The sequence below is a fragment of the Scyliorhinus canicula genome, chromosome 15 (assembly GCF_902713615.1).
Source record: "Scyliorhinus canicula chromosome 15, sScyCan1.1, whole genome shotgun sequence".
NCBI classification, from domain to species: domain Eukaryota; kingdom Metazoa; phylum Chordata; class Chondrichthyes; order Carcharhiniformes; family Scyliorhinidae; genus Scyliorhinus; species Scyliorhinus canicula.
Window position 1 is genome coordinate 139288619 of NC_052160.1, and position 25679 is coordinate 139314297.

The 25679-nt window shown below is 48.9% G+C and overlaps 1 protein-coding gene across 4 annotated transcripts in view; it reads right to left on the minus strand.

The window, feature by feature from the left end:
• The window catches only part of LOC119978982 (solute carrier family 26 member 9-like), a 126813-nt gene that overhangs the window by 38681 nt on the left and 62453 nt on the right, over nt 1-25679 (minus strand). For all 4 annotated transcript variants that reach the window (XM_038820948.1, XM_038820949.1, XM_038820947.1 and 1 more), the window contains 9 exons: nt 19612-19787; nt 18306-18470; nt 18053-18205; nt 16823-16905; nt 15557-15704; nt 13981-14094; nt 6723-6800; nt 3755-3850; nt 2532-2638 (listed from right to left, as the gene is read on the minus strand). In XM_038820948.1, coding sequence (XP_038676876.1) covers nt 2532-2638; nt 3755-3850; nt 6723-6800; nt 13981-14094; nt 15557-15704; nt 16823-16905; nt 18053-18205; nt 18306-18470; nt 19612-19787 — 1120 coding nt within the window. The remainder of the gene's footprint in view (nt 1-2531; nt 2639-3754; nt 3851-6722; nt 6801-13980; nt 14095-15556; nt 15705-16822; nt 16906-18052; nt 18206-18305; nt 18471-19611; nt 19788-25679) is intronic.

Genomic DNA, 25679 nt, shown 5'->3' on the forward strand with positions numbered 1-25679 from the left:
AGGATGGTTATTCGGCCATACAAGCCTGTTCCACATTAAAGCAGATTGTAGCTGACATGTACCTTAATTCCAATTACCCAATTTGGCTAAACATCCCTTCATAGCCTTACATGCAAAAATCTGTCAATCTTTTTTGAAATTGTCAATTAACTCTGAGCCTCATCAGCTTTTTTGAGGGGGAGCTTTCCAAATTTTCACATAATAACAATAATCTTTATTATTGTCACAAGTAGGCTTACATTAACACTAATGAATTTTTTGTGAAAATCCCACAGTCGCCACATTCCGGCTCCTGTTCGGGTACACAGAGGGAGAATTCAGAATGTCCAATTCACCTAACAAGTTCGTCTTTCGGGACTTGTGGGAGGAAACCCACGCAGACACAGGGAGAACATGCAGACTCCGGACAGACAGTGACCCAAGCTGGGAATTGAACCAGGGACCCTGCCACTGTGAAGCAACAGTGCTTAACCAATATGCTACTGTGCCGCACAGAAGGGAAAACCTCTTTGTCCAAATTGATCATTTGACTTAAATTCTGCTTATAGAACCATAGAACCACATTATTCCTACTGTGCCATTTGGCCCATTGAGTCTGCACCGAGCCTCTGAAAGAGCACCATACCTAGGCCCACTGCTTTTCCCTATCCCCGTAACCCCTCCTAACCTTTTTGGACACTAAGGGCAATTTATCACGGCCAATCCACCTAATCTGCACGTCTTTGGACTGTGGGAGGAAACCAGAGCACCCGGAGGAAACCCACGCAGACACGGGGAGAATATACAAATTCCACACAGTCACCCAAGGCCGGAACTGAACCCGGGTCCCTGGCGATGTGAGTTAGCAGTCAGCGCCATGTTTGTTTCTCTAATGAAACACCTGAAGATGTTTTAACATTAACAATGCTATACAAATATACTTGTTCTTCTTCTGGATACACCGCCTCAGGTAAGGGGGTTGGCTACATTCTGATGCCGAACGATGCCAATGAAGTGGGTTTGATCCCAGAACTGGCTATGGTAACTCATGGGGGCCTGTCACCTTGCCTTGCCCCATGTTTGATGTAGAGTGTTCCCCTCAAACTATACATGCACCTCTCTCTCTCTCTCTCACTCTCCCATGAGAGATACGCCTATCATCCCTCATAGACTATGGCTAATTACCAAAATAAAACTAGATGTTTCCAGCAGCCATTTCTAAAGGAAAATGACAAACATGGCAGGGGTCACTTGACTACCAAACAATCAGAGCAGGATTCTCCGGTCGGCCAGCCGTGTTTCCCTGGGCGGTGCCCTCTCACCGGCAGCGGGATTCTCCGTTCCCACCACCTGCCAATGGGATTTCCCATTGTGGCCACCCCACGCCGTTGGGAAACCCGCGGGAGTGGCTGCGCTCCCGGCACCATGGAGAATGTCGCCCAGGTTCTTGATCAAAGTGATAAAAAGGACTGAAATATCCAATTCATACAAAGGGCGGCACGGTAGCACAGTGGTTAGCACTGGTTAGCATTCTGAATTCTCCCTCTGTGTACCCGAGCAGGTGCCGGAATGTGGCGACTAGGGGCTTTTCACAGTAACTTCATTGCAGTGTTAATGTAAGCCTACTTGTGAAAATAATAAAGATTATTATTATAAGTGTTTCATGTTCATTACCTGCACTTTTTCTTTGTTCGGTTGCTCTCACTTCAAGTACCCAACACCTTAATTATGAGATCCAGAGTTAGGGCGCGATCCAACGCTCGCGCTGCGCCTGAAAAGCAGCTCGCCGCAGCACAGCATCGCCACTGAAAGCCGGGAGACTCCCCGCTGGGCTCCACCCGGCTCGCAACGCGATCTCGTGAAACGCTGCGACGTGAATCCCGCTCACAATCCCGCCCACTCTAATGTGCAGATTCCCAATGTAACTGAGGCTTTGGAATTGACCCCCTTCGCCTCCGAGACTTCGGCGAGCACTGTTCACACTGGTCCCCACAAACAGGGAACAGACGGAACGGTACTCTTGGGGGTCTCCTGGCCTGGCACTGCCAGCCTAGCACCTTGGCACTGCCACCTGGGTGCCAGTCTGGCACTGCCATGGTTGCACTGCCAGCTGGCATGGGCACTGCCAGGTTGGCATTTTGCACATGATCGGGCCGGTGGTGCCTGGTGTTTGGGGTGCTGGTGGGGCTAGCACCAGGGTCACTCCCTTGGTGCTTCCGGGCTGGGGGGAAGGTCGGAGATTGTTTTGGGGTCTCGGAGATCGGGACGCCATTTAAAAATGGCATCCCGACATCTCGCTACATTGGGGAATTCTGCCAAGTGGAACTCCTCACTGTACAAAATGTGGCTATGTATGGCCTGGGCGGCACGTTCCCCGTTTTGGCCCCTTATTCAAAGCGAGTCGCGTGAATAGCCACGTGATTCTTTACACTGCGAGTGCCGGGAAACACGCGGCCAAACGCGCTCGCAATGGGACTTTGTTCCCTTACTGTTTTCTCCTGATTACATATTGTGAGCTTTAAGAGTCGATATGGATATGCCAAAGTACTTACAATTGGGTCTGAAACACAACAACCAGTGCCGAGAATCCAACTCCTACAGCCACACCATAGGGTAATCCAAGCAGAAATGCCGACAGGAAACTCACTATCCACACAAGCTAGGGGATAAAGAGAGGATGTGTTAATTGTACATGAAAGAAGCAAATGTCTGCCACAGAATCAGGACTAATATTTCATGGGTAAAGACTCAAAGTAGGGTCTGTCAACAGCTACTGCTTAACAGCACTTTCAAAATAAAGAACTTGGAAACCAAAGAGGTTGACCTAAGCAAGCCACCCGTAATTTCTGCTGCCCAGTTACATCTCCGGCACTTTCATGTGGGTTTCCTGGTTTTGCCAACTCTTTTCCCTGTCGCAATTCCATGGCCACAGCTATTTACCTTCCCCTCACTGTTCTTCTGTGCTCCTGTCTAATTGTGGCTTCCAGTTTTTCTCTCCAGAAGCTGCTGATTCATGCTTCGGGCACCGTTCTGCGGGCACTAGTCGCTTTTGTGCATCTCTCCGACGTGTCCATTTTTCACTTCTGAGCCTCGGCAGCCAATGCTGGCAAGCTATGCCACTCTGGGAGGTGGCACAGTTCGGCCTGATGGCACCCTTGACCAGTGTCCAAACCTGCCCTCCTTTCAGCAAGGGACACTGGGTAGCAGTCAAGAGATTGGCTGATTTTTCACTGCCTCTTCCCGCCCAGCAACTCGCTGGGGACTCTGTGTTCCTCCAATTCCGGCTCTTGGCAATTCCTAATTTCAATTGCTCCATCATTGATGGATGTGCCTTCAATTGTTTCGGCTGGAAACCCTGGAGTTCCTTCCCTCGGCGTCCCCACCATTCCATCACTCCGTTCCTTCCGGGTGCTTCTTACAACAGAAGAGCTATTCATTCACCTGAGGAAGGAGCAGTGCTCCGAAAGCTAGTGATTTGAAACAAACCTGTTGGACTTTAACCTGGTGTTGTAAGACTTCGTACTGTGCTCACCCCAGTCCAACGCTGGCATCGACACATCATGGTTAGTAAGTGGGCCCTCCAATTTTGAAAAATGTCATGAGACCTTTGTGGAACTCAGTTAAATGCAGTCAAAATACTCGAGTCCCTAAAAGCAGCATGTTGGAGCAGAGGTAAAGATAGACGTTTAAACATACGCTGTACACGTGATTGACACGCCGCAGCTAACCCATTATTCACACAGCTGGCGATTTATTATAAGGGAATTGCACTCACACAGTCCAGTTTGCTTTTCTTCCACAGGTAATAGGGGTCTGTGACCTGCAGCAAAGTATTTTTCAGGTTCACTGCTATCAGAGCTCCCAGCACCGCCTAGATTCGAAAGAATATGCATTATACTTAAACCATATCAAATGCTGCCATTTAAAATTAAAATGTAAGGATTATGTCACATCCAAATGTACAAGAGGGTAAACCCATACCGTTTGTATGCTGTCAACATCTATTTAAAACTCTTTTAGTTCTCGGCTTCCTGGTATCACACTTTGACCTAGTTTAATTTACATGAATAGACAAGAGAGAGGCTATTTTGTCCATTTAGTTCTGGTCTGACTGCCCCATCACAGTCAGATACAGCAAAAGGTGCGGCAATTATGGAGGTTCACATTCAGCCACGTGCAGCCTGAGGTGAAAATTGTAACTCCTGCCCAAAAGAGAATCTCTTTGCCGAATACAACTTCATCGTTTGTCTAAAAATTCATTCATGGGAAGCTGGCTGCTCCGGCATTTATTGCCCATCCTTAATTGCCCTTGAACTGAGTGGTTGGGTTTGCTGGGCCGTTTCAGAGGGGCAGATACGGGTCAACCACATTGCTGTGGTTCTGGAATCTCATGTCGGCCAGACCGGGGACGGAGGGCGGATTTCCCAGACATTGGTGAGCCACGTGGGCTTTTAACAACAATTGTTTGCATGATCATCATTGGACTTTCAATTCCAGATTTATTGTTTTATTGAATTAAAATCTGCCACGGTGGATTCGAACCCACGACCCCAGTGGATTGCACTGAGTCGCTGGATTACTGGTCCCGAGGCAATACACTACCACAAAAGGTTCCTCCTTTTGGCAAGTGGAGGAAGCTATTCCCAAATAAAAACTATTCCGAAATAGAAAAGACGGCTGGAATTCTCTGATCGCCGGGACTCCCTTTCCCGCTGGAAAGCCCCACCCGTGTGTTTCCCAGCAGGATCAGGTTACAATCGGAAATCCCATTGACAAGTGGTGCGAGGATAGAATCCCATTGCCAGCAGAAACACGCGGTTAGGGGGCCGGATAATCCCGCCCAGCATGTTGTGTAGTACCATGCGCAGTAAACATAGAACATAGAACATACAGTGCAAAAGGAGGCCATTTGGCCCATTGAGTCTGCACCATCCCACTTAAGCCCTCACTTCCAACCTATCCCCGTAACCCAATAACCCCTCTGAACCTTTTTTGGACTCCAAGGGTCATCTAACATGGCCAATCCACCTAACCTGCACGTCTTTGGACTGTGGGAGGAAACCGGAACACCCGGAGGAAACCCACGCAGACACGGGGAGAACATGCAGACGCCACAGTAACCCAGCAGGAAATCGAACCTGGGACCCTGGAGCTGTGAAGCAACTGTGCTCACCGCTGTGCTACCGTGCTGCCCCAACGGTAAAGCGTCAGGTCATTCCAAGGAATGCTCAGCCGAGATTGGAAACATCTGATTGTCACTTCTCATCGATGTTGGTGCAAAAGCGTCTACATTGTGTGAGAGATTCTACCATCGTTATTGTTCATATCTTTCTTCCACTTCTGTGACAGACACCCTTGAAGCTAATGGCGACTCGGCTATTGCAGTGTTTGGATCAATCACCGTTCCAGTTCCAAAACGTAAATTTAGACAAATTCGCGAATTTACAAATTTAAGGAGGCAAACCTTTTCAATCAGCTTGGCTTCAAACTTGAAGACCCCACTATAGCAGACATTAAAGTGATCGATGGCACTGACTTTGTACAGCAGTATCCTGCTTTAATTACTGGATTTGGGGAGACCTGGGGCATTATCACGCTCTTCACGCCAACTCATCAGTTTTGCTAAGTTTTAGCTGATTGCTGTTGGTGATTTGTGTCAAATCGTCACCCCTCTCTCAGCAAAACCGACCCTGGGAAAGCCCCACCTCCCCCATATTAGTTATTTGTGGCCTCGGTCACTCTGCTATTTGAACTTTGATTGATGTCTTTCCTGCATCAACCACCCGCCTCCCTTGTGAGCACAAGAGCTGCTGGCCGATCAGAGGCCGCCAGTTCTCGATAGCCGAGTCCTCCGCCCCTGGGGTCTTGATTCCAGGGGCAGGCTTACCACCGGCCTTGCCACTGCCTGGTTGGCTTGTGATTCAGTGGGTCTTCTGGAAAAGAAGCAGCACGTGTCTCTTACCAGCTCTCCAGCCAGCAGCAGAGACCCCCAGCTTCTCAACAAGGTCCAGCCTGTAGAACCTGGTGTGTGTCATCTCTGTATTTCTCTGAAGTACAAAACACAATAGCAGTTTGACCAGCTGGCGTCTATGTCCTCTTGTCCTATAGCCAGGTATTAACATGAAATTGTGCTCAGGGTTTCTCAGGTGAATGTCTCTGGCAAACCCAGCACTTGTTGCCCACTCCAAATTGCCTTTCAGATGGTGGTGGTGAGCTGCCTTGTCAGCTATGGGTCATTAGCACACTCACCTCTGAGCTTGGAAGGTTGTTAGTTGAAGCCGCTCTGCAGATCATCCACACCCCTGAAACATTAACCTGTCTGTTCTATTTGCAAATGCTGCCTGATCATTGCAGCGAATCAGGCATTCTCTCTTCGTGCTGAAGCGCATCATCCAGACAGACACCGAGGGAGTGCTGCATTGCCAGAAGAGCTATCATTTGAATGAAGGGCTATCTTTTAGGAGGCTGCAAAGAATCCCATGGCCTATTTGAAGGGGCTGAATGGACCTCTCCCATTGTGCTGTTAATTAAATATCCCTCAACGCGGGTTAAAAATCTGTTATTTGTCTTGTTGCTGTTTGTGGCACCTTGGCTGTGTACAAATTGGCCGCCGTATTTCCCTACATTACAACAGTGACCTACACTTCAAAAGCAATTAATTTGTGTGAAGCTCATGAAAGGCATTATAGAAATGCAAGTCCTTCCTTTCCACTGTATGCCTCGTTTTGTGAAAAGACTCTTACCTTCGGAAGTGGCTCCAGATATGTTCCCAGAGCCATTAGCACCACAAACACCACAAGGACCACGAAAAGACTTGCAAACTGAAAAGAAAAGATGACACATCATATCAAGAGGCGTATTTTTGAAGACCTGTAGCCAAGGATAAGTAGCAAAAGTGACAACTGCAATAAAACATCACTGGTTGTTCTGGACAGTAACAGGCATCAGGAAGACGAGACAGTGTACAATGACCTTAGACATAGCAGAAAGCCTCTTTTGGCAGCTACCTGCATTCAGAAAGTCCAAAATTGGCATGACTCGCAGCTGAGTTAATTCTCATATATCTGATCTCCAAGAATACTCTCTGAGAAGACTTGTGTGTTCCTTCCAGTGCACTGAATACAAAGAATAATATTTTTCTTCTTCACTTTAGAGGAGACAAGTAACATCCCAGAAATAGCTGTAAATCAGGAACTGGAAGGGAGGGAAGAACTCAGGAGAATTACAGTTGCCAGGGAAGTGGTATTGATAAAATTGTTGTTTCTGTGGGCTGACAAATCCCCTGGTCCGGATGGATTTCACCCTAAGGTCTTGAAAGAAGGGGCTAATGGATACATTGGTTTTAATTTTCAAAAGTTCCCTAGATTCGCGGAAGGTTCCATGAGATTGGAAAATAGCAAATGTAACTCCTTTACCCAAAAAAGAGAGTGAAACAGAAAACAGGAAACTATAGACCAGTTAGCCTGAAAATTGTCAGAGGGAGAACGTTAGAATCCATTATTAAAGATGTTATAGCAGGGCACTTGGAAAAATTCAAGGCAATCAGGCAGAGTCAACATAGTTTTGTGAAAAGGAAATCACGTTTATCAAATTTATTGAAATCGCTTGAAGATGTCCCATCTGATGTGGATAAAGGGGAATCAATCGATGTACAGTACTTAGATTTCAAGAAGGCATTTGATAAGGTACCATGTCAATGGTTATTGTATGAAGTAAAAGCTCATGATGTAGGGGGTATCATGTTGGCATGGATTGAAGATTGGTCAATAGGAAACAGAGAGTTGGCATAAATGGTTCTTTTTCTGATTGGCAGGATGTGACGAGTGATGTGCCCCAGGGATCAGCGCCGGGGCCTCAACATTTTACAATTTAGCTAAATGACTTGGATGGAGGGATGGATGGGGTGGTTGCTAAATGTGTTGACGATACAAAGGTAGAGAGGAAAGTCTTGCAAGCTGTGAAGAGGACCCAGGGAGGGTAAAGCAGGACGTAGATAGGTTAAGTGAATGGTCAAAAATATGGCAAATAGAGCAAAATGCGCGTAAATGTGAAATTGTCCATTTTTGACAGGAAGAATAAAAAAAAGTTTATTATCTAAATGGTGAGAGATTATGGAGCTCTGAGATACAGAAGGACCTGGGTGTCCTAGTGCATGAATCTCAGATGTCCACTGTACGGATACACAAGTCATTAGGAAAGCTAATAGAATGTTATTGTTTATTATGAGGGGAATTGATTACAAAACTAGGGAGGTTATGCTTCAGTTGTACCAGGTACTGGTGAGACTGCATCTGGAATATTGTGTACAGAATTGGTCTCCTTATTTAAGGAATGATGTAAGCGCACTAGAATCAATTCAGAGAAGGTTTACTAGACTAATTCCAGGAATGGACAGGTTGCCTTAGGAGGAAAGGTTGAGGCGATTAGGTTTGTATCCACTAGCGTTTAGAAGATAAGAGGCGGCTAGATTGAAACCTTTAAGATCTTGAGGAGTAGTGACACGATGGATGTGGAGACGATGTTTCCTCTTGTTGGAGAATCTAGAACTAAGCGTCACTGTTTAAAAATAAGGGGTCGCTCATTTAAGGCAGAGTAGAGAAGAATATTTTTCCCTCAGAGGGTCGTAACTTCCTCAAAAGGCAGTGAAAGCAGAGGCTTTGATGATTTTGAAGGTAGAGCAAGACAGATTCTTGATTAACAAAGAGTGAAAGGTTATTGGTGGGCAGGAATGTCTGGTTGAGATTTCATTGCCGAATTTGTATGTGATAAGTGCATATGTTCGTATATCTCGAGCTGATCTCCCTGCTGACCCCTGCTTCTATTAACACTAAACCAGTCCAGGCTGTGGACCAGAGCAGGGAAACTCATAACTTTGGGAGCCCTCACCTCAGCACTGAACTCCTTACGCTCAAGTGATTGTAGGGGCGCATCGGAGTTCTAACCCCACAAGACCCTACAAGCATCTCAGACATCATGTCAGGACCCAAAGTGTACTGGGAAACCTCCAGACGAGTGTGAGTTTGAATTCTGGCGGGGAACATTGCTTGACAGGTCCCTGGATTGGAGAAGTGGACACACCTTGGAATCTTGGTTGTCTAGTAATTCATTTTAATAACCAGAAAATTGGGGGTGGTGAGAATCATGTCCTACATGTCCCCGAAGTAAGTGTTTGCTGGATAAATGACAATCAACCTGAATCTGTCAGGAAACTGAATTGCGTTCCAAGTCTTGTAAACATGATTGGAGAGGATTTCAGTCAATTCTGCCCAGTCACTAAACCATTCTCAGTGGAATCTGGTTTCGTATAAAAATAATTCCAAAAACATCTTAAACTGGCAAACCTTTTTTTTTTAGCCAAAAGCAATCGAAAAAATTAGTTTAGCAGTCTCCAAGCGAAGATAATGATAACATTTTTATTGTTCTTTCATGGAATGTGGGGATTGCTGGCAAGGCCAGAATTTGTTGCCCATCACTCACTGACCTTAAGAAGGTGCTGGGGAACTGCCTTCTTCAGCAGCTCAAGCCCCTGTGGTGTTGTCCCACCCACAGTGCTATTAGGGAGCGAGGGGGTTCTTATTCTCCTGGTTAAAAATAAGTGGCAAGGATAGCAGATTCCCTTCCCTATTGGTGAACCGGATGGCTTTCTAAAAACAATCTGGTATTTGCATGATCACTATTATTGAGCTCAGTTTTTATTCCACGTTAATTTAATTAATTGAATACCAGCCACCATGGTTGGATTTGAACTCATGTCGCTGAAGGTTTATTTACGTTACTAATCTAGTAACATAAACACTCCACTACCATCCCTATTTCAATTGGCTAATGTGCAACACACTTTCACTTCCCTCAGGGGCACACCCCAGAATTCTAGAGTGTTTACTTGTAAATTGGCAAAACAAAGGATTCCAGGCTTCAAAATGCGAATAAGGACACTTTTGCCATTTAACTATCTGCTGTGTATCCAGTCACATTTATCCTCCCCATTTGGGCAGCGCGTTGCATGGTTACTTGGAGCTTGATGGGACGAATGTCATCTCAGCGACAGGCCTAATCTTCCATGCCTCAGTAATGAGCCTGGCTGCTGGCCAGGCATTCTCAGTGCATGGTAACGCACTAGACTTGCTTAGCTCAAGTATCCGATTGCCAAGTTTGTTACCGGCTGGATTCTGGGTCAATTCAAATTTTCAAGATTTGAAATCGATGGGTTGATGGCAGGTAAAGAATCAACCAAAAGGACGTGGAACGGAGACAGGAAATGGAGTGGGAGTTACAGATCAGCCAGGATCAATTGTGTGGCGTATACGACTGAATGACCAATTCCATACAGTGCAGTTCCCATGTCATCTTCTTGACTCTGAATTTCGATACTAGGATCAAGGCTCAGGTTGATGAGTTTCAGGTTGGTGGGCCTTCAGTGACTGAACAGGCTAGTTTTTGATCCAAGGATCTTTGTACACATGGGTCAGGATATCCTATGAGGTAGAGGGATCGATAATGTGTTGATATGCTTCCTTTTCTTCCATTTTCTACCACTGCTCTGACTCATCATCAAGATCGTGTGACTCAAAGCGTGACGCGGTTTCATAGAATCGTAGAATCCCGACAGTGCAGAAAGAGGCCATTCAGCCCATCGTGTCTGCACCGACATTTCGAAAGAGGGCCCTAACTGAGCTCAATCCCCCACCCTGAAACCCCACCCTGAGGGGCAATTTATCATGGCCAATCCACTTAACCTGTACATTTTGCGCCCGTGGGAGGAACCGGAGTACCCGGAGGAAACCCATGGAGACACGGGGAGAACACGCAAGCTCCACACGGACACCCGAGGTTGGAATCGATCCCGAGTCCGTGGTGCTGCGAGGCAGAAGTGCTGACCACTGTGACACCCTGCCGCTTGATGGACAAGTTGTCGCCATTTTACATAGAACATACAGTGCAGAAGGAGGCCATTCGGCCCATCGGGTCTGCACCGACTCACTTAAGCCCCCACCTCCACCCTATCCCCATAACCCCTCCTGAACGCATTTGGTCACTAAGGACAATTTAGCATGGCCAATCCACCTAACCTGCATGTCTTTGGACTGTGGGAGGAAACCGGAGCACCCGGCGGAAACCCACGCAGACACGGGGAGAACGTACAGGCTCCGCACAGACAGTGACCCAGCGGGGAATCAAACCTGGGACCCTGGCGCTGTGAAGCCACAATGCCATCCACTGTGCTACCGTGCTGCCGTGTTTTGAACAACTGGTCGAAAGCTCCTCTGAGCCATTAATGTCAATGCTACCACACATCAAGGAGAGCTTCAAGGCATCTATTGCTGAAGCTGCAGAGAACCTGGATAAGTGAATCTACATGGGAACCACTACAGGCTGCAAACAAAGACAAGAACCTGGTCTCTTCCTCTCCAGAAAGATTATGAATGCTGTATTTCTGAAACTACAGAGACCTGAATGAATCTACCGTAAAACCTCAAATTGAAATGGACCTTTGGAGAGCAGTAAGGTGCTAAAAACCACCGTCTGAATTTTTCCTTTTGCGTATGATTTTTTTAAACCTCTTTCTTCCCCTCTGTGTTTGTCTGTCTTGTGTGTGCGTGTGTGTGAGTGTCGAGGTTAGGCTACAAGTTAAAGCGGAGAATTAGGAATTGAATAATAGTTAACCGGTTGCATTTGCTGCATATTTAATTATAGCTCTTGCCATTAATAAAAAGTTATTGTGTTTACATTTACAAACCTGGCAACTGTAATTACTGGGTAGCCAAGGGCCAAAAACATCAGGTAAGGATGATTGGTTAATTAATTTGTGCTGTGACTCTGGGTCAAGTGGGGTGAGAATTGGCCGCACCCTTGCCCAGGGTGTCATAACAGTGGTTAGTTTAGTTTTGGCACGGAGATGACTGAGTTTAAGGAGTTTTTGATGAAGATCTAATGTATTCACATCAGAGGAAAGTTGATCTTTGATGAGGGGACTGCCCACTGCCAGGTAGATTTTAAATAGTATGGGGGCTACCCCACAGCCTTGCTTGACCCCAGTCCAGGTTTATCATAGAATTTACATTGCAGAAGGAGGTCATTCGGCCCATCGAGTCTGCACCGGCTCCTGGAAAGAGCACCCTACCCAAGGTTAACACCTCCACCCTATCCCCATAACCCAGTAACCCAGTAACCCCACCCAACACTAAGGGCAATTTTGGACACTAAGGGCAATTTATCATGGCCAATCCACCTAACCTGCGCATCTTTGGACTGTGGGAGGAAACCGGAGCACCCGGAGGAAACCCACGCTCACATGGCGAGGACGTGCAGACTCCACACAGACAGTGACCCAAGCCGGGAATCGAACCTGGGACCCTGGAGCTGTGAAGCGATTCTGCTATCCACAATGCTACCGTGCTGCCAAAGGCATTTGTTTCAGATCTCCCACTCATGACAACTGCCGTCATGTCATAATGACGCAGTGACAGGATTATGATGAAGTTTCTTGGACATCCAAATCTTTGGAGCACAATCTATAGAGCCTCGGATTTTACTGAGTCAAATGCTTTGGTTAGGGTTGAGAAATGCAGTGAAGAGCTCCTGGCGTTGTCCTCAACATTTTTCTTGAATTTGTATGGCAACAGAAAGAATGTTAAAGGCTCCTCTGGAAGGTCGAAAGCCACGCTGTGTCTCTGTAGCAACTTCCCTAGCAGGAGCATATTGGTTATTAGATATCTAATACCTTTGAGTCCACAGTACGTGGGTACCAGACACCATAATAATAACCTTTATTGTCACAAGTAGGCTTACATTAACACTGCAATGAAGTTACCGTGAAAATCCCCTCGTCGCCACATTCCGGCGCCTGTTTGGGTACACAGAGGGAGGATTCAGGATGCTTCTGGGCTGGATTCTCAACCCCGCATCGCCACATTTCTGTTTCACCCCGCCGGCGGGAAGCTCCGTTATGCCGGCTGCTGAATGGGGATTCCCATCGGGAAAACCCTGAGCTGCCGGCAAAATGGAGCATCCCGCTGGCGGAGAATCCAGCCCCATGTGTTTCTGGACTTCTGGGAGGAAACTGGAGCACCCGGAGGAAATTCACGCAGACACGGGGAGAACATGCAGATTCCACACAGACCATGACCCGAGCGGGAATCGAACCTAGGACCCTGAATCTATGAAGCAACAGTGCTACCCACTCTACTACGTGCTGCCACAGAGCCCTCTTGCCTGACAGAATGAGCCAGGCAAATGACTGTGAAATTTCACCCAACCACATAATAATAATCTTTATTAGTGTCACAAGTAAGGGCAGCACGATGGCGCAGTGGGTTAGCACTGCGGCCTCACGGCGAAGAGGTCCCAGGTTCGATCCCGGCTCTGGGTCACTGTCCGTGTGGAATTTGCACATTCTCCCCGTGTTTGCGTGGGCTTCGCCCCCACAACCCCAAAGATGTGCAGGGTCGCGCTAAATTGCCCCTTAATTGGAAAAAATGAATTGGGTACTCTACATTTATATTTAAAAAAAATTAGTGTCACAAGTAGGCTTACATTAACTGCAATGAAGTTACTGTGAAAATCACCCAGTCGCCACATTCTGGCGCCTGTTCGGGTACACAGAGGGAGAATTCAGAATGTCCAATTCACCTAACAAGCACGTCTTTCGGGACTTGTGTGGAGGAAACCGGAGCACCCGGAGGAAAGCCACGCAGACACGGAGAGAACGTGCAGACTCTGCACAGACAGCGACCCAAGCCAGGAATCGAACCCGGGTACCTGGCGCTGTGAAGCAACAGTGCTGACTACTGTGCTACCACGCCGCCAGCATGCCCCGTCAAGTGGTCAGGTAAATGAATAAGCACCAGGAACTTGGCAATGCTGCCGGGCTGTGTGATTTGATTCAGTTAAATTGAAGTGGTGCCCTGACACCTGCTTAGAGGCTCTTCATTAAATATTTTCCTTGCCGATTGGGATCGATAACTTCAACAGCAATAGTGGTCGAGAAATTCACTGATGTACCTGTGAGCTTCCGCCTCCTCCTTCCACAGCCAAAGTCACTGACAAAGCACAACAGATAACATGGATGTTGAAAAATGATCCGAAGAAGTTACCAAAGCCCAGTGCCAACATTTCCTGGAACACAGAAGAAGCAGAAATAATTACAGCAACAAGGAAGAGCTGGGAGGGTGGGAATTCTGAAAGGTTGTGTAACTGGGATGGGAATATATATCGGCAAGTGTTACAGTTGCTGCTGTAATCAGGGAGTGTATCGAAACCGCCAACAGCTGCTGAAACATCAGATTTTATTTTTAGGTGGAGGTTGTTCATAAGCCCTTTGGTTCTGAAATTGGAACGTGAATACCTGTTTCTTATTCAAGTTATGGTTCAGGACCAACTTTCTTGGTTCTGCCAATGGCAGAGATTCGCTGTTAAATGGAGCTAAAACGTAATATATCTGGATTCAGACTTGAATTATACTGCCCTTTGTCACAGTTTTATAGAATTTACAGTGCAGAAGTAGGCCATTCGGCCCATTGAGTCTGCACCAGCCCTTGGAAAGAGCACCCTATCTCAGCCCACACCTCCACCCTATCCCCCTAACCCAGTAACCCCACCTAACCTTTTTGGACACTACGGGCAATTTAGCCTGGCCAATCCAGCTAACCTACACATCTTTGGATTGTGGGAGGAAACCCGAGCACCCGGAGGAAACCCACGCACACACGGGGAGAACGTGCAGACTCTGCACAGACAGTGACCCATGCGAGGAATCGAACCTGGGACCCTGGAGCTGTGAAGCAACAGTGCTAACCACTGTGCTACCGTGCCCCCACCCCACTGCAACTGTCGCTTCGCAGTACAGAACCTGAGTATTGCTGATAAAAGAGACAGGCTGTCAAAGCTTCTCAACCTGCACGCATCAGGACAGATTCAAGAATGCCAAATTTCAAAGGGAGCAACTGCTTACGCTTTGTGAGAAAAGGGTGCGGGTGGTTGGCAAATTTGACTCTGTGATTCGACGTCCTTGCGTCTGTCCTGTTAAGTACAAAATTAGAAGCTTCGACAACGTGGCCGGGGTTCTGCAGCCGTTGGAATTCTCTTTTCCCGCCGGCAGCGCGCTCCCGGCCGCGGGTTACCCGGCAGCGCGGAGTGGCTTCAATGGGAAGTCCCATTGACAAGCGGCTGGGAGAGAGAATCCCGACACCAGCGAATGGCACGCCACCGAGAAACGCCCGGCTGCAATGCCAGAGAATCCAGCCCAAGTGTGGCTCAGTCAGCTGCATTACTGAGCTGATTAGGGCTGCGGATTGGTTGCTCTCCAAGTTATTTAAGGTCACTGAGGTTATAAATCACTTGGCATTAATGCCGGATCGTACACTCTGACCTGATCATTACAGAGTCTACGGCAACAAAGTGGTTCATTTTATGAGAGATCGATGTCAATTTTAATGTATCGATATTGGGGCAACAGCTTTAGTTTAAGGAGTCTGAAATAAAAGAGTTTGCAGTAATAATGTTATGAAGAATAATGCAGCTCATTTTATTCAAGGGCAGCAAGCGCTAATTCTTCACATACCTATGTAAAACTGCATACCTGGTTTGCGTTGACATCATAGCCATGCCGGGCAGAGATTGTCCTCCCCACCGCTAGGTTTATGACATATCCAACAATAGCAAGTGAGAAAGCAGGTCCAACCATTTCACTCCACAGATTGACCCTCGGCGCATCTGGAGGCGGCAACCTTTGAGACAGAAAAATGCCAATGTTTACTTACTGCCCGAAGGAGGTGGAAATAATTCCCCTGGGAAATTATGGATCACTTGGACCAATCCCAATTTAATGATGATCTTTATTATTGTCACAAGTAGGCTTACATTAACACTGAGTGAAGTTACTGTGAAAAGCCCTTAGTCGCCACATTCCATCGCCTGTTCGGGTACACAGAGGGAGAATTCAGAACGTCCAATTCACCTAACAGCATGTCTTTCGGGACTTGTGGGAGGAAACCGGAGCACCCGGAGGAAACCCACACAGACACGGAGAGAACATGCAGACTCCGCACAGACAGTGACCCAAGCCGGGAATCGAACCTGGGGCCCTGACACTGTGAAGCAACAGTGTTAACCCTGTACTACCGTGCCGCTCTGTGAGGGGCCTTAGAACATTTTGTTACATTAAAGGTGCTATATAAACACAAATTGTGATCGATTCATTTTCTACCTTTGTGCATCGAAAAATCAGGGGCAAACTCGATGTGACCTTTTGGGCCTCACAGTAGCATGGTGGTTAGCATCAATGCTTCACAGCTCCAGGGTCCCAGGTTCGATTCCCGGCTGGGTCACTGTCTGTGTGGAGTCTGCACGTCCTCCCCGTGTGTGCGTGGGTTTCCTCCGGGTGCTCCGGTTTCCTCCCACAGTCCAAAGACGTGCGGGTTAGGTGGATTGGCCATGCTAAAATTGCCCGTAGTGTAAGGTTAATGGGGGGATTGTTGGGTTACGGGTATACGGGTTACATGGGTTTAAGTGGGGTGATCATTGCTCGGCACAACATCGAGGGCCGAAGGGCCTGTTCTGTGCTGTACTGTTCTATGTTCTATGTTCTATGTTCTATGTTCTATGACTATCAGACCATTTAGATGAGAATCTGTGTGCAGAAAGTATCTGAATTTTTCTTCTATTCTGCTGGTACACAAAGCCTCCCTCCCCTCCCTATCCAGACTTTGACCCCTCTAATGTCCAGAATCAGAAAGCAATCATAGATCTCGCCTGCATTGACTTTATATTGGATCCAGTTTTACCGCATATCTCGTAAAAGTTCGCCATCAGGAGAAGGCCGTTTATATTCTTCACTCTCACTCACCCCAGAGGAATCACTCCAACAACGTCAATGCCATATTTTTGTGGAAGGTGTGCACCCCCCGAGATTGCGGTGGTAACAATGACCTAAAGGTAAAAATAGAACATTATTCAACTTTTAACAAAAGATTAATGCGATAAATTAATTCCCTTTTCCCCTTTCCTCTATCTTTCCCCTCTCTGCTAGAGGTAATGTTTTTTTTTGCAAGGATATAAGATACAACAGCAGCCCTTTGATAAGTCACCATTAAGGTTTGGTTAGAAAGCATAGACTATCCCACCCTCTCAAAACACCTTTTCCAATCAGGTTAGTGGGATAATGGTCAGAATCTGTCCAATGTTTTTTCCTTTTTCCTAGCTTGGGAATACTCAACGCCATTTCTTTCACTTAATTACTGCTTGAAAGAGAGACATGTGACTGAAGCTTTTCATCCTGCACTGAACAGGACAAAGACAAGAATGCCAAATTTCAAATGATCACAACAATTTATACTACAGTAGGAAAAGGTGCTGGTTGGTTGCCAAGTTTACTCTGGCCGAGGCATTGCCACTGAGCAAAAAATAATATGTACTAAGCCCTGTGCCTTTTTGATCTACCTGGGGGTTCGGTGAGACCATTGCCATGCTCTCCCCATGGTAATGCTCCGACCAATCAGAGTCAATTTGGTAACCAATCAGCACCGTTTCCTCCTATAGTATAAATTGTTGTGATCATTTGAAATTTGGAGTTCTGAAATTTGTCCTGATGAGTGCAAAACAAAAAGCTTTGGCAGGCTGTCCCTCTTTTTCAGCAATATTCAAGTGTTGTACTGTTTCCACTGACGTTGGTGGGAGAGATACTTAGCAGGCAGCAGAATTAATATTGCTCATGGCACACTGTCACTCAAACTCAAAATCGTGCCCATCAAATTCAATTCATTCATCCTGCGCCACCACCCTACGGTGATCACAAAGTATCTCAGAGGCCAAAGAACAAAGTTGGAACCTATCTGGTCTAATTGCTCAATACCAGACTCGGTTATAAATTCACGCACTGAGTCATTCGGAAACTTCCCCCCCTCCTCCCACTCCTGCCCCCCCCCCCCAACCCCCCAACCCCTGACCAATAGCAGAACAATTTACATTTCAAATGAAAACCATTTGTAATTTCAGAAGATCTCAAGTGCGATAACTGACCATAACATGATCCTCCACGAGATCCAGGAAAGGATGGGAGATCCAAGGCTTCACTTACCACCACGGTTTCCATTGGGATGGGGAATGGAAGCTTGTGTTTAAATCTGACGTTAATCTCCTTGACAGTGGCTAGGACTATGCCAGTGATGATAGCGAAAACCAGCGATGCCACATTGGTTTTGGGAAGGTTTTTACAGATGTCAATGAAGGTCTGGTTGGAAGAAAAAACAACAAAGGTCAGAAAAATTAAGCTGGGGTTCAGGGCGAGCGATGAGCCAAATTGTCTGAATAGTTGCCTGTTCGTTACTTACGTATATTATTGCCAGTGGGCCATTGTACGCACGGATAGTCAGTCCAAAGATGTATTTCAACAATGAGATTAGGATTTGCAGCCCAGCTCCTGTCATGAATCCTCTGATGAAGGATTCGGAGAGGTAAATGGAGATAAAGCCAAACTGAATGAAGCCTAAGGAAATCTGTTGATCAACAAGAAGGAAAGCGGTCAATCGGTACATTCTGTTTCACATTGTCTATCCTTTGCAATGAACAAAGTTACAAAATTGGAAGAAAGGTCGCTGAGTATTTTCAAAGGGGCGGTAGATAGATTTTTTAGTGGGGCTGTTGGAACCAACAATTCTACAGACACGTGCTTGTAGGATTAGAATAGCGGTTTTAATATACTTACAACAGCCTGTTAGCCGTTGAACTTTCGGTGAACTGGCCGGCTGACCCTGTGGCACTGATCTTTATACAGCAGCTCCCAGGGGAGGAGTCCTGGGCGGAGCCAAGGGAGCATCCCGTACAACTCTCAAGCATTCCCAGAGCTACTCCCCCTGGAGGTCAGACAGTGCAACTGCACTTACAATATAGACACATGTATATACAGGTTACAATCCGGTTGAATCACATTCACCACAGGGGCAATGGAATCAAAGGTTATCGGGGGTTGATGGGGAATGTGGAGCTCAATGCACTCATATCAGACGCTTATTGAATGGCAGAGCAGGCTCGAGGGATCGGATGGCCTATTCCCGCTCCTATTTCCTATGCTTGCATGTGGCGAATTAATGTGGCGGCATGGTAGCACAGTGGTTAGCATTGATGTTTCACAGCGCCAGGGACCCAGGTTCGATTCCCGGCTTGTGTCACTGTCTGTGCGGAGTCTGCACGTTCTCCCCGTGTCTGCGTGGGTTTCCTCCGGGTGCTCCGGTTTCCTCCCACAAGTCTCGAAAGATGTGCTTGTTTGGTGAATTGGACATTCCGAATTCTCCCTCAGTGTACCCGAACAGGCGCCAGAGAGTGGCGACTCGGGGCTTTTCATAGTAACTTCATTGCCGTGTTAATGTAAACCTACTTGAGGCAGTAATAAAGATTATTCTTATTTCTCTCCATGGATGCTACCAGACCTGCTGACTATTTCCAGCTTTTTTGTTTTCATTCCATGAAGTTTCTGCCCTTTTACACTATTCCCCCCTCAGGTTTAGAAGTGGTTTTGTTCTATTTTTCCACTACTGTGATTAACTAGCTGAAAATAAAAGATAAATTAATTCTATGAATCTCTTAGAGTTGAACTAGGTTTGCAGTCTAGGTTTTCAGTGATATTTTTGATCAGTTTACCTGTATTACAGCTGTTAAGCAGGTGAGAGTTCCTGCAATTCTCATGCGATCCTCATTCATGGCGACAACATTAGTGACGGTTTCATTTAGACTTTCATTGAAGTGTTGAAATTTTTCAATTGGAGCCTGAGCTTCAACCACACTCCCGACTATAATACTCAACACAGCAAAGGTACCTGTTGGAAACATCAAGGGTGATATTCATAACCAGCATGAGAAACATGAAAGACAATATTCAGTTCCTTAGCATCATCGCCAACAGTGGGCGAAATTCTCCGACCCCCAGCAGGGTCGGAGAATCGCCTGGGGCCGCCGAAAATCCCGCCCCCGCCGTGGCAGAGATTCTCCGCCACCCGGGAAGTGGCGGTGGCGGGAATCTCGCCACTCCGATCGGAGAGGCCCCTGCGGTGATTCTCCGGCCCGGATGGGCCGAAGTCCCGCCGCTGGGAGGCCTCTCCCACCGCCGAGGTCTAAACCACCTCTGGAACGGCGGGATCAGCGGCGCGAGCGGGCCCCGGGGTCCTGGGGGGGGGGGGGGGTAGGGGCGATCGAATCCCGGGGGGGGGGTGCCCCCACAGTGGCCTGGCCTGCGATCGGGGCCCCCCGCTCAGACTCCGGGCCAGTGCCCTGGGTGCACTATTTTCCTCCGCGGCTGCCATGGCGAAGGAGAACCCCACATCGTGCATGCGCCGGCAGTGACGTCAGCGGCCAGCTGCTGCTGACGTCACTGCCGGCGCATGCGCCGACCGGCGAAAGCCTTTTGGCCAGCCCCGCTGCCGGGGCGGCGGTTTTTTGCGCCAGTCTTCTGGTGCCAACCGCTCCGGCGCAGGTCTGGCCCCCAAAGTTGGGCAGAATTCCCCACCTTTGGGGAGGCCCGACCCCTGAGTGGTTGGCGCCACTCCCCTACGCCGGGACCCTCCGTCACGCCGGGTAGGGGAGAATGCCGCCCAGTGTTTCAGAAGCTGGGACGCCGTGAATCAACAGTATCCGGGCACAGCATTTTATGCCCTCCCCATGGCGAGTTTGTTAGCTGGGGTGTATAAAATCAGATGTGATAGTAGCTGGTGGAACCCACCTCTACCCTGATTACCTCCATGGCGTTAAGGTCCATTGGGTGGCCTTCCTGCCATGCTGCCAATTAGAAGAGCCATAGATTCTCTACAATGCAGAAGGAGGCCATTCGGCCCATCGAGTCTGCACCGACCCTCTGAAAGAGCACCCTACCTAGGCCCCCTCCTCCCCCCCTCCCTATCCTCGTAACCCCCTCCTAATCTACTCTGGGACAATTTAGCATGGCCAATCCACCTAACCTGCACATCTTTGGAATGTGGGAGGGAACCGGAGCCCCCGGAGGAAACCCACGGAGACACGGGGAGAAAGTGCAGACTCCACACAGACAGTCACCCGAGACCAGAATTGAACCCGGATCATTGGCGTTGTGAGGCGGCAGTGCTAAACACTGTGTTACCATGCCGCCGTGTAGTTCAGGCCCTTATGTGGCTAATTAATGCCGACTTAAACGCCGCATCTTGCCGCTACTGGTATTCACCCAGCAGTAGTTGGGCATGGGTGCCGAAGGTGGGAGCTTCACCATGTGGGGAGCAGAGGGAGCAAACCCTTGGGGGGTTGCTTGCGGACTCCAAGTACCTCCTCATTAAAAGGCATTTGTCAAAGGACCTGGCATTGGGAAATGGGGTCGCATTGAGAGAGCCACCGTCCCCGGCTGCCAGCTCCCCCCCTCTCCCTGCAACCCCCCTCCCACCATCACTCACATCTGGCTTGGAATTCAGTGACAATGCAAGGCCGTGCGTGTGTAGTACAGCAGCAGCCACCACCCTCCCAATGGCGCTGTCATTCAATAGAGAGCTGCTGGCCTCTGATTGGCTGGCAATTCTCAATGGACAGGACCTCTGCTCCTGTGGTCATTGATCCCAGGGGAATATCTGCCTCTTTAGTGCTTGAGGGGAAGAAGATGTGACAAATCTTGCTGAAAAGAGGTAATGCGGGTCTCTCACCAGATTTTCCCAGTGGGTGAGATTCCTGTTGCTTCCACAATCCCCCACTGATGTCACACCACCCAATCATGTTACCAGGGCCGAACATTCGGACCATTCAGGGTGAGGCAGCATCTTAGCAGATCACCCAACAACAAGAAATCTATTGTAAGATGGGCCCTGTGTTCCTTAAAGGGCCAGGTACCCTGATTGCAGGAAACGTAATTTTCATGAGATTCCTTCCAGTTCAAAGTCTCCAGGAGTGCCCTGCAGTGTGTTAGGAGACGTTGAGAATTTTCCAGGGGTAGGGAGTGCTGGTGCAGCCTCTCAGGGATGACCTTTCCACACAAGGAGGCTACAACAGGCGTCGGTGCGTCTGATGCTTCAGGACGACAGGCAAGATGGAACCAAGGCTGCCGAGAAGTAAAGCTCCAGGCCATGTACACTGCCAATTTGAAGCAGGAATCCTCCATGCTCCATGGCAATGACAGGGGCTTAACTGGCAGACCAGCCAATGGACCCAGCAATTCAGCAGGCCTGCCTATTTGCGACCCCAGTGAGGGCCACATCCAAGTCCACAAACAAGTCTCTTAACCCTGGCCGACTACAGCCCACTCATATCTAGCGGCTCACCTTGTGCCGATTCCAAGTCTACACTAGTTCCCAGACCACGTGTAGTGCTGGAATCTGAGCTGGTGGCTGTGAGTGACAGGAACCTTCATCGATGCCATGATGTTGCTCTGTTTCATCCCCTTGGTGGGCAGCAGTCTTTGGGTGCCTCAAAGCAGGAACTCCAAAGATGCGCGTCAGTGTGAGGTTCATGGCAATACCATCCACAGCATTGGAAGGTTATGTGTGTGTGTGGATAAGGTGAAGTGTCGAGGTGTTAGGTGCCGGTAATGAGTGTTGAGGGTGGGTGCTGGATGGCTCCAGGGTTCCAGGTTCAATTCCAGCCTGGGGGTGACTGTCTGTGTGGAGTCTGCACGTTCTCCCCGTGTCTGCGTGGGTTTCCTCCGGGTGCTCCGGTTTCCTTCCACAGTCCGAAGATGTGCAGATTAGGTAGATTGGCCATGATACATTGCCCCTTAGTTAGGTTGGGTTATGGGGATAGGGTGGAGGTGTGGGCTTAAGTAGGGTGCTCTTTCCAAGGACCTGTGCAATCTCAATGGGCCAAATAGCCTCCTTCTGCACTGTAAATTGTATGATTCTGTGATTAACTGGGATGCTATCACACTTGAGATCCAAGGAGTTAATAAATAACTCCATGGTTTTTTAATGCCTTTCAGTCCAATATCCCTCTCAGATCTCTGCCCACCTCCAGTTCTGGTCCTTTGTTAATCGATTTTCAGTGCTCCACCATTGCCGAACACCCCATTGCAGCTGGGGAGCCAAGCTCTGGAACTCCTTTCTTAAATCTCTCCCCCTATTTACCTCTTTCCATAAAACACCCCTTAAAATATGCCCATTGGACCTGATTACTGTCCTTACCTGGTTTGATTTCAAATTTCATTTGAAAATGTTCCTTTACTGTTATTCAGTTAAATCACAGGTGGGATTATGGTCTATTTACACACTTGTGGTTCTTTTAGAAATTTTCCAGAAATGATAGATATGATGGGTCAACACACCGTGAGTCTGTATCATCAGTCCACTGTCCACATTCATAACCACATTGGTTCCCATTTGCAATTTCTGACACAAATTATCCACAATCTTAGTCATGCCAATGAATATTTTATGATAAAAACAAATTACTGCAGATGCTGGAATTTGAAACGAAAACAGGAAATACTGCTCAATCACAGCAGGTCAGGCAGCATCTGTGGTGAGAGAACGTAGCTATTGTTCCGAGTCTGGGTGACTCTTTGTCAACCTTGCCCCAGGCCTTTCTCTTTTGGCACTGGCTAGCTCATTGTAATTGCAATATCTTCTGTTTACACGTCGCCTGAGGTGTGGTGACCCTCAGGTTAAATCACCACCAGTCAGCTCTCCCCCTCAAAGGGGAAAGCAGCCGATGGTCATCTGGGACTCTGGTGACTTTGGGCTGGATTCTCTATTACGTCCCCACGCCGGCGTCAAAACGGTAGAGTTTACGCCAGAAAAACCTGGTTCAAAGGGACACGAATTCCTAGTCTTGCAGAGACCCGGAGTGAATCTCGCAGCTTTTGCTGCAGATATGGGCCCCCGCACGTCCGGGTCGGAGGCCGCGCATGCACACGGCGGCGGCCTCCAGCGGTCACAAAATAGACCCCCCCCCCCCCGATCGACTGCGCGCCCGACCCTCAACCCCTGCACAAGCACTCCCCGGCGCTTATAATGACCCCCCCCCCCCCCCCCCCCCCCCCCCCACCCCCGGCCTCCGATCGGCCCGCCCCAATCAGGACGGCCGCAGGTTGAGTCCGCAGCTGCCAGGCGAGTATCCCAACCGGCTGGAACACATTAGTTCCACGCCGTCGCGACTTCGGCCGGTCGGAGGCAGTGAATGGCTGAGCGGGTCTCTGCCAGTGGCCCCAGCTAGGTGTTAGGCGGCGTACGCCACTTTTCGGGGCCCGCAGAATCGGTGACCCAGCGCCGGTCCCGATTTCTTGCGGAAACATCGATTCTCCTCCCCCCGTGCTGGCCGCGATCTCGGCACGAGGGTGCGGAGAATCCAGCCCTTCATCTTCACCTTCCCTGATAGAGGCACACTACGAGTTCGGAATGTGTCAATGGCAGAAGAGAGGTAAGCTGTGTCAAAGGACAAGATGGGCCTGGGGCGGGGGGGGGGGGGGCAATGGTGATGGGAAAGCAGATCGGCGGAAGAAATGAAAATTAATTGATGGAAATAAAAATGGAGCAAAGGTGGAGGAGAGAGTTCACAGTCTGAAGTTGTTAACTAAATGGCCGGGATTCTCCCCTACCCGACGGGGAGGGGGGTCCCGGCGTGTCGGAGTGGCGTGAACCACTCTGGCGTCGGGCCGCCCAAAAGGTGCGGAGTCCGCACCTTTAGGGGCCAAGCCCTAACCTTGAGGGGCTAGGCCCGCGCCGGAGTGGTTGGTGCCCCGCCGGCCGGTGGGAAAGGACTTTGGCGCCACGCCAGCTGGGGTCGAAGGGACTTCGCCGGCCGGCTGCAGTCCGCGCATGCGCCGGAGCATCAGCGACTGCTGACGTCATCCCCGCACATGCGCAGGGGAGGGGGTCACTTCCGCGTCCGCCATCGTGAAGACTATGGTGAACGCGGAGAAAAAGAGTGCCCCACGGCACAGGCCCACCCGCAAATCGGTGGGCCCCGATCGCGGACCAGGCCACCGTGGGGGCACCCCCCGGGGCCAGATCGCCCCCCCCTCCCAGGACCCCGGAGCCCGTCTGCGCCGCCTGGTCCCGCCGGTAAGGTAGATAGTTTGATTCCCGCCGGCGGGACAGGCATGACAGCTGCGGGACATCGGCCCATCGCGGGCCGGAGAATTGCCGGGAGGAGGAGGGGGGCCCACCGACAGGCGCGGCACGATTCCCGCCCCCGCCGAATCTCTGAGACTTCGGGAGACAGCGGGGGCAGGATTCACGCCGGCCCCCCAGCGATTCTCCGACCCGGTGGGCTGTAACGTGCCTAATGGGAAGATGAGGTGCTGTTCCTCCAGCTTGCGCTGGGCTTCACTGGAACACTGCAGCAGGACAAGGACGGATATGAAAACAGGAATTTTATGAGGTATTTTCCTGGAGGGCAAATGTAACCGGCAAGGCCACACCTGAGACTTAAAAAAAAATTCATTCATGGCATTCCGAATGTCATTGGCAAAGCCAGCATTTATTGCCCATCCCTAGTTGAAAGGTAGTGGCGAGGTCAATGAACACTGACATGGGTGCTGTTCGGAGGGGAGTTCCAGATTTTTGGCTCAGCTACAATGAAGGAACAGTGATATAGTTGGAAATCAGGGTGGGTGTGGGAGGGAAACATGTTCTGATGATATCAGAATTGCTGGAAACGTTTAGCAGCCCAGCCAATGCCTGAGAGAGGGCATGTTTTAGATGTCGCACTTCACCGGAATTCTTTCTCTTCGAAAAGTTTCACCTGAAGCATTAGCTTAACTTTCTCTT